Raw genomic sequence first — 10992 nt, forward strand, 5'->3', positions numbered from 1 at the left:
GGGAGAGTGAGACAGCTGACGAGGAAAACATTTGTGCACTATCCGTTCGTTGTATGGCCTCCAGCCATATAAAACTCACTGCGAGTGTATTCCTTTCTTCTCTGTTCCTTTCTTCCTCGTCGTGTGCAAAGCAAACTAGACTTTATACGCTGCATCGTAAAGTTGAACCAACTGTCGCAGTACGAAATACTACCCACAGCAGCTTTTTTATAGCGCACGTACCTCTCTCTCTCTCAATTCTCTCGCAATTCCGACCTCTGAAGATAAAAGCACAACAACAAAGCGAGCAATTTGCGTTTAAATTTTCAAGCAGTATCGACTTCTCGCAAGTTTGCTGCGCACTTCGCCACAAGCATTCGTAGTACAAGTTGAAGTTATAAACCAAGCGACAAAAGTTAACAAGACGACGCGATTTCAGAAAGGAAAAATAAAGATGACTTGAAATAAGTGATGTGAGTGATTGAGTAGACTACACATTTTTTGTACGGATTTTAATTCGTTCGAGGGACCACCTTTGGAAAACCAGGTAAGTAGTTTGAAATAGTTTGTACTTAAACATAAAAGTTGGGGAGTCATTAACGGGTATCTGGTTAGTTTTTAGCGTCATTTCAATTGAATTTATCCAGCTATGCGATTCAAACGTCTGATAAATGGAATGCTGAAACATATATGTAGAGTTTTATTTTATGCTGGTGCTTCTGTTACGCGTTTAGTGTAATAATTAAAGCAAAGTTAAGTAATATTATAATAAAAGCAAAAGCGATAACCAAATTTGACATTCAGCATATATATCATATATGAAACTATCATCGCAAATTGATAAATTTTACTATACATATCACTGGAACCTATTACCCAAGTAAATGCACGATGACACTATCCAAGGCTGTATGGCCCGCTTCTCGTCCATTGCATTATGACTCATCACTACCCGAGCAGCACCATAAATTCATGGTAAGTACCGGACAATTTTTGCTCAAAAAATTTTAAAACTGAAAATTTGATGTTTTTCGTTACCATAATATATATTTAGATATATTACATACTGGGTTTCCGTTCGAATCGCTATAATTTTGGTTTTAAATTTTTCCTGAAAAATTTAATTAACTAAAATTTAATTTCGAACGGGAATCCAATAGGCTTTATGATGTAATATGTCTAGGTATATATTATGGTAGGAAAAAAGATCAAATTGTCCGTTTTAAAATTTTTTGAGCAAAAATTGTCCGGTACTTACCATGAATTTATGGTGCTGCTCGGGTAGTGATGAGTCATAATGCAATGGACGAGAAGCGGGCCATACAGCCTTGACACTATCCTATCGCTTATTTGTGATTTTTCTTGGTCCGTGTCCCTTTTTCACCTCCCCACACCCAAGCCCGCATAATAGCATTATTGTCTCACCATAAGCTTGAAGTACATAAATTATTTGCTTTCACCGTGAAAAAACAACTTATGAATACGGAGCTTAACTTAACACTCGTCATGTATATTTGCATTACAATAATAATATTTGTTTTGTTGGCTTTTTATTTTATTCAACCCTTCATTTTTTGTTCCTTTCAGGTTTTCTCACATTGTTCACCAACAAGACATTACCACTACCCTACTACAAGTTATTTGATAGACAGACACATAAAAACTGTAATGTGGAATGTGTATTCTGTCGTATAGATTGTTTAGTTTATATTAATGCGATTTTAATTTTATGTTAACATCATTAAATATCATTTCTTATCAGTGATTTTACTATATGGGGTTAACTGAAGGGTAATAGCTAGTGCTGAGGATGAGATTGTTTGAGCTGCATTAATCATTTCTTGACTTATATGCAACCCTTGTAGAGTATGCAAAAAATGTAGGCCATACCTCTCATCGAACCACTCATATTAAAAATTGTTTATAATTTGTCTCTCTTCTGGCTTTCACAACTCAGTTTATTTTCTTTTACTGTAGTAGCGTGTATTATTACTTGCAAGTGTTATCTATCGCAAGGATTTATCGGACATCCTATAATATATTTAGATAAGTGATAGGACTGAGGTTGGTGATCTCCAGTAAACAAAATTCTCGTAAAGTTGTATGACCGTGTGTTTCGCAGGTCAAATGTGCGAATAGGAAACTCTGTTTGTTGTTCATACAAGATAGATGTAATAAGGTTAAGCCAATATTTACACTTTGGGGCAGTTAGTTAGGAAGACTTGGTTGAAGCCAGCATTTGTTGAAGGCAGATGGGATGAAAAATTAAAGTGAGACGACTACCACGTTCATTCAGCTTTTCGTAAAGTAATTCCTGTGTCACCATTGGTATATGCAATTCTTGTCTCGTTCATTCTAATCTAACATGAATGGACAATGCCATCTAATCCGATTATTTAGTAAGCAATGTCACCAATTTGAAAGGCGAGAGTGGTTTGCTAAAATAATTACGAATCCATCTCGTTCTCGTTGATATATGTCGCATTTAGAAAAAAATCTTTAGATAAACCCATCAATTTATGTATAGTAAGAGTACTTAACGTAACTAGGAACCAAAAGTACTTCCTAAATCACATTTTATGTGCTTATCATCATCCACAAAGTGCACGTGGAGGTTCATTGACTTTTACTGATTTCAACTTCAACGGAACTTTGCGCATATCACGAACTACATAATACAACATATGCAACCATAAGCCAACCCCACAGAACCGAGTAGTCAGTCAGCCAGCCAGCCTCAAACAAACTACAGACTGTAATTATTTAAAGTTGCATTGCATGCAGATAGAAGATTTGAGAGGTGGTTCGGCTTAGACGGCTTTTAGCACAACCAGTTTTATCCTTTTTTGTGCGTGTGTGGTTAGGAAGTGAGAATCATCATCAACCACAAAGTAAAATCCGATATATGTAGTGCACGCAGCCCCTGAACAAAAACGCTGGACGACGACTAAACTTGTTCTATTTTTGTTGAAACATCTCGAAGCACATGGACTTGATCTTATGTTAATTATGTTCAAGAGATTCAGAAACATGAACTGAAATCTTGTAGGCTTTTATTTTATGGTAATAACCACAAACCCATTTCCACCCCACTATTACTGGAGTGATTGGAGTATCCGGTTTTAAACTTTTAACCATGCAAGTGATATAAATTAATGTATGTTTTAGACCCGTATTATTTGTTTGTGTATTTTTTATGTTAGTGGCTTATGGTTTTATTAAGTTTATGTGTAAAGGGAAACGCTGACTAGTAACCGATGAGGGTTTAGTTAGGAATGTCATTTATTTATTGGTTTATTATTATGCGTATGCGTATTGTATACTTACCTCGGTAGTTTGTGTATGTACTTGTACTTGTAGGAGCTAATGTAATGTTTAAAAGAACAAGCTTATACTTCAACCTTATAAATACATATTAGTAAATTGTACCTAGCTTGTATCACATTATACATAAATAATACATAAAGAAAGTGGTTTGCTCGGATATCATTGTCGCTTTTCCTTTGGTTTTGAGTTTGACGATTGAATTAACAAGAAGAGGAAACAGTATGGATACTGACAGGATTCAAGTTGCCTTTCAGTGAGTTTGTATTTTTAGTTTCATTTTTACCTAATACCCAAGAGCTGCTTTTTTAACCACGTCTTTAGACAATGAAATTTTATTAGTAATTCTATACATAACTTTGTCTGGACAAAAATTAAGTAATTAAATTAAGCAGGCGCTTATTTTCAATTCATTTTTAACATAATATGAATTTTTATAAAGTGTTACACTTGTGTTGTTTCAGTCAACCGCTTTTAAATTGAATTTTGATATCATGCATATTATATTATATCCCATTGTCCAATCGTAGCTTTATTTCATAGATATATGAACGTATGCATATATTGGCATGCTTGTGAACTTTGACCTTTTCAATGGGATATATACTAAAATGTAGTAAGATTTCCATCTAGTATAAAAATGATTCCAAAATCTCCTTTGTTTTCAGAACTCGGATGGGGGAGCACATGATATCAACGTTGGTGGAGACGGTTAATATCAACTTTTTGGACTTTAACGAGAATTTCCTAACGTGCTCCACTTGCTTATGCACATACAACAATTCTGAACATACACCAAAGCTCATTTCATGCTCGCACACAGGTGAATTATTTTTTAATCATTTTTAATTATTTTGAATCATGTTATGATTCAAATTATAATTTGTGTGAAGATTAACGAGTAATATTGCGACATTCTACCAAACAAATTGAGGTTGTCCATTAATAATTGGAATGCCATTGCCCTCCCTCTGTACGATAATTGTACATCCTGTTTTAAATTGAAAAAGTCTCCTAAACACATTATAATCAAATACTATATCATAGTGGGTAAGCTTCTCAGTCAGGGGTCGCATTGGGTGTCCTTTAAAGTCTTGTTCAAGAATAGTTCCCATCAGTGTAGCCAATATTCCCATGAATTCTGCGTGGCGGGTGCGGGTCTCAGTCTCCTCGGGGTCGTATTCTTCAGGGTCAAGAATGTCCTGGTACAGCATCACGACATTATGGAGATGTTGGGCGAGTGGTCTCTGAGGAATGGCATTTCCTACACTCGCACCTGATGCTAGAACGCTGGTGTTTGAAGTTAGCAGTCCATCTTTTACTGCACCATTTCCATCATCACCTTGATACGTGTGTGGCTGCAGCTTGATGACACTGGCTGGAAACATATGATTGGGGGTGAGTTGGTTAGTGGCTGGAGTCACAATAAATTTGAACCCATTCCGGGCAAGTATCTTCCGCACTTCTTGCCAGACGGCAGCTTTGAAGTGGATCGGACCCATCCTCAGTCGAATCTTGATGTGAGTGGAATTGGGAAAAGCATTATTGTGGAGAAAGGTCATGATACAAGTTGCAACCTATTCAAAACAGATCGACAGTTCATTAATCATTCAATTAATAATTATCATAAAATTAGGATTGAGGAAGTTATTTACGGCAAAAGTGTTGAATTTCTCCAGGGAGAGCGTTGTGGCAAAACTCCACCGCATATCCACCACGAAACGACAGTTGGAATGTTCAGTGATGTACTTGGCAATGGTCCGGTGCCAAAAGGGTACATATTCATTTCGTAAACACACATTAATGGTTTCTTCGTCATGTGGGGTCATACGAAGGGTTGGATGAAGGACGATGATGTTGGGTTGGACATTAGTGGCGTCTCTCAGCAGAAAAATCTCATTTAATTTGATCGAATCCACACGGCAGTAGCCAATCACTCTATCCTGTAAAATATAATAAATCATATGCTTATAGAATAATAATATGAAATTGATGTAGAAATTGAATAATTCTAGTACTTACCACAGCTATTGACCAACAGTTTGCAACAGTGCACATTTTTCTTGACCTACTCCAAGTGAAAAATAACTCCTTTTGCACTTTGTACATCAAGGCTTTCACCTCTACACCTTGCCATTTGATCCAAACAATGTTGCCATCTTGTCGAATTGGGGTGGTTGGAAGGGGTCCTAGTCCTAAAGTATGGACGCCACGAACAGGAAGTGATTCCATCAATTCCACGAATTCCTCACTTTCGCCCAAATTGGCATCCGTTTCGCCTGGATTGTCGCCCCATCCCAAATGAGCCTTGATAGCATCAAAAATGCACTTTAGCGTCCCCTTGGGAGGGTGCCACATTTCAACTTCTGCTGGTGGGGGTGGTGGTGGAACTGGAGCAAGTGGGAGTGGTGGTGGAGGAGGATTAGCTAAAATAATGCACAAGATAATCCATTACATATTTAGCAAATTTATTGAGTCAGTCGTCATCCTCATAAAAAATGCATAATATCATGATGATTGAGAGTAGTTTTATTACCCATTGGTTCCACTCTCTGAAGTTGTCCGTCCCCATGTTGCATAAAAATAGCAAACGTGACGGGCGCTCCAACCATGTGCGGAAGTGGTATTGTGGGGTTGTATTCCATGACGCGATCCCCGTACGTCAAAATGAGTCGCGGTGGTGGTGGAGATGGAGATGGGGGTGCGTCAAAAATATATTCCTCCCCCTCCTCCTCGTCCGCAGAGTGTTGTGTGGAATGAGGGGAGAGTTGGTCTTCATCCACTTGACCCGCAGAGTGGTGTTCGGGGTCAGAGGTGGGCTCCGTGTCAGAATTTGAGTGGTCGGTGTCATTGGAATGGGCCGAGTCTTCATCATCATTCATGTGATCAGAGTGGGGGTGGGCTTGTCCGTGGTCAGAATCCGAATCGTCACCTTCATTCGTTCGTTCCATGGGAGAGTGGTCGGTATCGGAGGCAGATTCCGAGTCGTCATCATACGTGTAGGACACCTTCTTTCGCTTCCTCAAACTCCTACCACCTAAAAAAACAATAAATTCAAGGTAATTAATAATAGTAATATTTAATATGCTGTGTCGTGGGGGTGGGGTGAAATAAGAGGGTAGAAAACTTACGCCCTTCCGTGTTTTGGTGGTCGGTGTCAGGGGAAGAATCCGAGTCGTCAACAGCACTCGCGGGTTGCATTTGGGGGTGGTCGGTGTCAGGGGGATTCCGAGTTGTTTTCCGAGAAGGTCGTTTTTTGGTTGGGGCCATCTTTGCGCCCTGAAAAGGACTTGAACAAAGACGTAAACAGTGGTGGAAAGTGTGGAAGGTTTGAGAGGTGGAGGAGAGAGGAAGAAAAACACGTGAAACTCGCTGGCAGTGCAGACGAGTTGTGTGAAAAGTTCTCCATTTTTCTTCCTTGATGGCAAATGACTTTGAGTCATCAATATGAAAGTGGTGTGGTATTCGTGTGGCTTCTCCAATGCTCGCACACGGGTGAGAATTCATTTTGTCTACAAAACCACACATTTTCGTTTTTTTTAAATTGTTTTTGTATGAAATTTATTTATAGAAACATTAATATTTGGGATTTTTGTAATTAGTTTGTCTTCAGTGCTTGCATCGAATTGTGGCATCTGCGATTCCCACTACAGCGTACTCAACAACACCAGCCATCCCAGCAACGCCAACTGCGTCTTCTTCGTTAACGCCAACCCCTCCTGTCAACACCTCATTTAGATGTCCGATATGCCGAGAAAATATCATCGTTCCAAGAGGTGGTGTTGCTGCACTGCCACCTTCCTTTTTAGTCAACCAGCTCTTGGGTACATGTTCTTTATTATATGAATTTTTGATAGTTTTACACAGGTTATTGATTTATTCTTGTTTCAATGTCAATGTCCATTGAGTACACTCTATGAATTAACCTTACCGTTACAATGATTACAGATCTCATGGCTTGTCAGAGAAGAGAGGTCATCCCGAAATGCTCCATTCATAGGTGCATTTATTATTTAAATTTTTCACTTATTTTCAATGTATGTCTCTATTGAGTACAGTGTATTAATGATTTTATTGTTACAATAATTCAGTAACCACCTTGAATTTTGTGAGACGTGTGATGCTGTATTCTGCTCGGCATGCAAAAGTTCTCCTCATACCTCTCTGCAATCAGGAAGTCACAATGTCATCCCGTTCGCTGTAGCAATAAAACGATTTGCTGAAATTTTGCGATCAAAAGTTAACGAGTCTTTAGTAAAGGTAATCAAATCGTACAAGCTTATTTTTTTTCTTGAATTGTTACACAATAATTAAATTAAATATCATGTAATTGTAAACTTGCAGTTAAATGAAGCAGAGGAAAACATCACTGAAGAAATTAGGAGGCTGGCTACAGCGGAAAATTCCGCATGTCAAGTAGTTGAACAAGCTTACGAGGAAGCTGTTAAATTGCTTGACAAAAGAAGGGTTGCATATATTTCGAAAATTCGAGAAACTGCTGAGAAAAAATCACGAAACTTGAACGATCAAATCTCTCTTATCGAGAAGGAAAAGACCAAAGTGAGGGATTCGTGCGAAGGATTAGAGTATCAAGTTGAAGTATGTATATATGATTACGTTTTATTTATTTATGCATGTATATGCTTAAAGTTGTCCTATTAAGGCTTTGGCAGATTATATGCAGATTGAGTTATTTGTAAATTTATTTACAGGTGAGAAATATTACGAAACGAATATCTGAATTGTCTCAACAATTGGACTCGTTTTCTTCATTGAAACATCCGCGTGAGAATTCTTTCCTATTTTGCACAACAGAAAGTGATCTGACATCGTTTGACATTCACACGTCCACTACGTATCCACCCCTATGTACTCTCAACGAAATACCTGGAAATCTCAAGTGTATAGGAATCGAAATGGAAATAATTCTAGAAACTCGTGATTACAATGACGAAACTCGAAAGGTAGGGGGCGATCCGGTTACATGCAAAATAACAAAGGGAGAGAAATCAAAACAAGAATGTAGAGTTCAAGACCATGAAGATGGAACATATTCTATAGTGTTTGTTCCCATGTCAGAGGGCACGTATAAAATGCATGTAGAAATATTTGGAAGGCCTATTCGAGATGAAAACTATTCTATAGAAGTTTCGAATCATAATTCGCCCGTAAGGATGTGGGGAAAAGGTGAATTAACCCAACCTGTTAGTTGTGCAAGAAACGAAAGTGGAGAATTGTTTGTTTTGGACACTGGAAATTCGAGAATCGTTGTTCTTGATCAAAATAATATAATTAAACGATGCCTAGAAAATGAGACTTTACAGGTACGTTTAAATTTGATATGTTCACAATGCGTTCAATCGCATAAGCAATCGCATGCTTATGGTTTTTTTTATTTAACACTTATATTTTGATGTGTAGGGACGGAGTTGCACTGGGATTGCGTCCTCTTGGAATTCTAAAAGCCTGTTGGTGGTGAATTGGCGAAGCAAAGAAGTTACTCGTCTCTCATCTGTGGACGGATCTACAATATCAATGTTCACATACGACGAATTTGTGGAACCCGTATCTTTGTGTGTCGACAAGAAGGGAGATATCTATATTGTTGACAATGGGAAGAAACAGATATTTGTTTTTGATATGGATGGCAAATTCAAGCATGACATCAAGCGGGAGGCATTCAGCTTGCTTGGAGGAGTGGCGGTGGGAAGCGACGACCAGACCTTGGTGGTTGCTGATACGTCTCTTTTGATCATTAGCGGGGCTGGACCGCAGTATGATAAGGAGATAAAGGCCCCAGGAAAGGTCCCAGGACGATTCGGGGCCTGCTGTATAGATGAGGAGGGCCTGATTATTGCATGCAGAATAGAGAAGAAAGCAAGTTACTTACAGGTATTCAAGTTAGTTAATGGCGGATACAAGTTAGTCTCTACAATCGATTCATTTACTTCAAAACTCAGACGTCCCTCTGATATTTCTTTGATAAGTAGTCGACATGTAGTAGTCGTTGATCTAGGAAATGAATTAATTAAGCAATATCGGTACAAATAATTCGTTTTGTGCACACCCGCCGATTGATCATACATAAGCAATGTACTCGTATTTACTTTGGATGAAAGTATATGCCATAATAATACACCTTCAATTATCGCAAAAACTGTGAGTGAATGAGACCTTATTTACCAAGTCAAATTGTAATGAGTAATTATGTAGATTAGATAGAACAAATAATTATATAATATACTTACATTTATTAATTGAGGCATTAAAAATGATGTAAAGTGATACCTAAGAAAAACTAAAGTACTTTCAACAAGTACTTGGTCAAAGTGTAATGTAGTGTATTTTATAAACTAGTCACCAACCAACTCTGCAATTTCGGAAAAAAATGAGAATCGTTTTATGAATTAAGTAGTGAAACATGATGGCTCCATCAAACTATATATAAATCTCATGCATATCTACAGATAAAGTTGTCGTAGTCTTTAGTTGTATGTGTATGACATCTTGATTGTAAATTATACCTCATTATTGTTCTCATTTTTGTTTGTAGTTGTTCCTATTTAAGAAACTAACGAACACTGATATTCATTTTACACACATAATTTAATGTTATTCTTTCGGAACTTACGTACATTATTTACATGCAGTATTTTTGTTGTTGAACGCCATCATCACATCGTCCCGTGTATCCACTTTATGAATTAAGAAATTTTAGACAATTATATAATAAAGCAAAATTGATCGATTGAGTCTCGTATAGAAAACATGTACATTTATTCTTGATTTACTGGTACCCATCATCTAAATCTGCAGCGTTGGTTTAGTTTTTAGAAACAATAATTAAATGAACGAATATTATTAAATTTCATCTTATCTTGTACAATACAATTAATCCATTAAAAAAGAGAGTAGGAAAGAGGAATAAATTGCAAACACGTTTACATTATATTCAGTTTTATTTCTTCTTTTTAGTCTCTTTCTTCTCTGTTGAACTTTCTCCCTCTGCAGCCTTTACGGGTCGAACTTTTTGCCACTGGAGAGCTTTTCTCTTATATATGGGCCATGGGGGAATCGTCAACTGCAGGAAATTATGGGAATATTTTAACTCTTGTATTCAAATTTGGAAATTTAAAATAAATCTTTTCTTAATGCAAAAACCAAACAAGACTCACAACTGCCGCAAGAATGAATCCAGCACCAAGAATGCGAACAGTTTCAGAAAATTGTTGAATTACATAACCCCACACGAATCCTACGATCTATTAAAACATCCAATATAATAATTAACAAGATTCGTATATTATATAATAATACGCTAATTTATTTGGGAAATTACCCCAAATAGAAGAATGATAATCCGTGAAAATTTCTCTGCTCTGGCTTGACCATCATAATCCTGCAAGGATATAATCCATCTATAATCTGAAATCAAAACCAAATGTGAAGGGGTTTACCATATGCAGAGCTTCAAACCAGTCGGTAAGTCCCATTGTGCAGATCTCAAAGTAAACTATTTTATGGAAATTCTCAAAATGTCAAACTTTTTAAACAGCTTATGTTGTTGTGACACTTCCACGTCTCCTCTGAGCAAATTACAATTCGTACTTTCCACTGAACCCACCGAAGTGAGACAACGGAGCTCTCAATGCTATTGCATGCAGTTGTGTGTACGTGACCAAAGGGTTA

General features: G+C 37.4%; 2 protein-coding genes across 5 annotated transcripts; one reads left to right on the plus strand and one right to left on the minus strand.

Moving 5' to 3' along the window:
* The first annotated feature begins 98 nt into the window (after nt 1-98).
* Nucleotides 99-10060, plus strand: LOC110847742 (tripartite motif-containing protein 2). Of its 4 annotated transcripts, XM_022094738.2 has the most exons (9): nt 99-526; nt 1567-3559; nt 3972-4126; nt 6906-7127; nt 7252-7303; nt 7395-7563; nt 7648-7902; nt 8016-8627; nt 8725-10060. In XM_022094738.2, exons 2-9 carry the CDS (start codon nt 3528-3530, stop codon nt 9352-9354), a joined length of 2127 nt encoding a protein of 708 aa, XP_021950430.1. In that variant the 5' UTR covers nt 99-526; nt 1567-3527; the 3' UTR covers nt 9355-10060. The 4 variants fall into 4 exon arrangements, with proteins under 4 accessions (XP_021950430.1, XP_021950431.1, XP_035705814.1 ...); XM_022094739.2 differs by lacking the exon at nt 1567-3559; XM_035849921.1 differs by lacking the exons at nt 99-526; nt 1567-3559; nt 3972-4126 and adding exons at nt 4183-6362; nt 6465-6798.
* On the minus strand, nt 10059-10927 carry LOC110847743 (signal peptidase complex subunit 1). The gene is made up of 4 exons (XM_022094741.2): nt 10761-10927; nt 10643-10702; nt 10479-10565; nt 10059-10384 (listed from the first exon to the last, which is right to left on the minus strand). The coding sequence occupies exons 1-4, from the start codon at nt 10794-10796 to the stop codon at nt 10262-10264; spliced, it is 306 nt and encodes a 101-aa protein (XP_021950433.1). The 5' UTR covers nt 10797-10927; the 3' UTR covers nt 10059-10261.
* Nucleotides 10928-10992: the final 65 nt, after the last annotated feature.

This window comes from Folsomia candida, unplaced genomic scaffold (genome assembly GCF_002217175.1).
Source record: "Folsomia candida strain VU population unplaced genomic scaffold, ASM221717v1 Fcan01_Sc003, whole genome shotgun sequence".
NCBI classification, from domain to species: domain Eukaryota; kingdom Metazoa; phylum Arthropoda; class Collembola; order Entomobryomorpha; family Isotomidae; genus Folsomia; species Folsomia candida.

Coding starts and splice junctions, on each gene's coding strand:
- LOC110847742 (XM_022094738.2), top strand. CDS start 3,528: ATGGATACTGACAGGATTCAAGTTGCCTTTCA. Junction 3,560..3,971: donor AGGATTCAAGTTGCCTTTCA/GTGAGTTTGTAT, acceptor CTTTGTTTTCAG/AACTCGGATGGGGGAGCACA. Junction 7,564..7,647: donor TTAACGAGTCTTTAGTAAAG/GTAATCAAATCG, acceptor GTAAACTTGCAG/TTAAATGAAGCAGAGGAAAA.
- LOC110847743 (XM_022094741.2), bottom strand. CDS start 10,796: ATGGGACTTACCGACTGGTTTGAAGCTCTGCATATG. Junction 10,703..10,760: donor GGTTTGAAGCTCTGCATATG/GTAAACCCCTTC, acceptor ATATCCTTGCAG/GATTATGATGGTCAAGCCAG. Junction 10,385..10,478: donor GATTCATTCTTGCGGCAGTT/GTGAGTCTTGTT, acceptor AATTTCCTGCAG/TTGACGATTCCCCCATGGCC.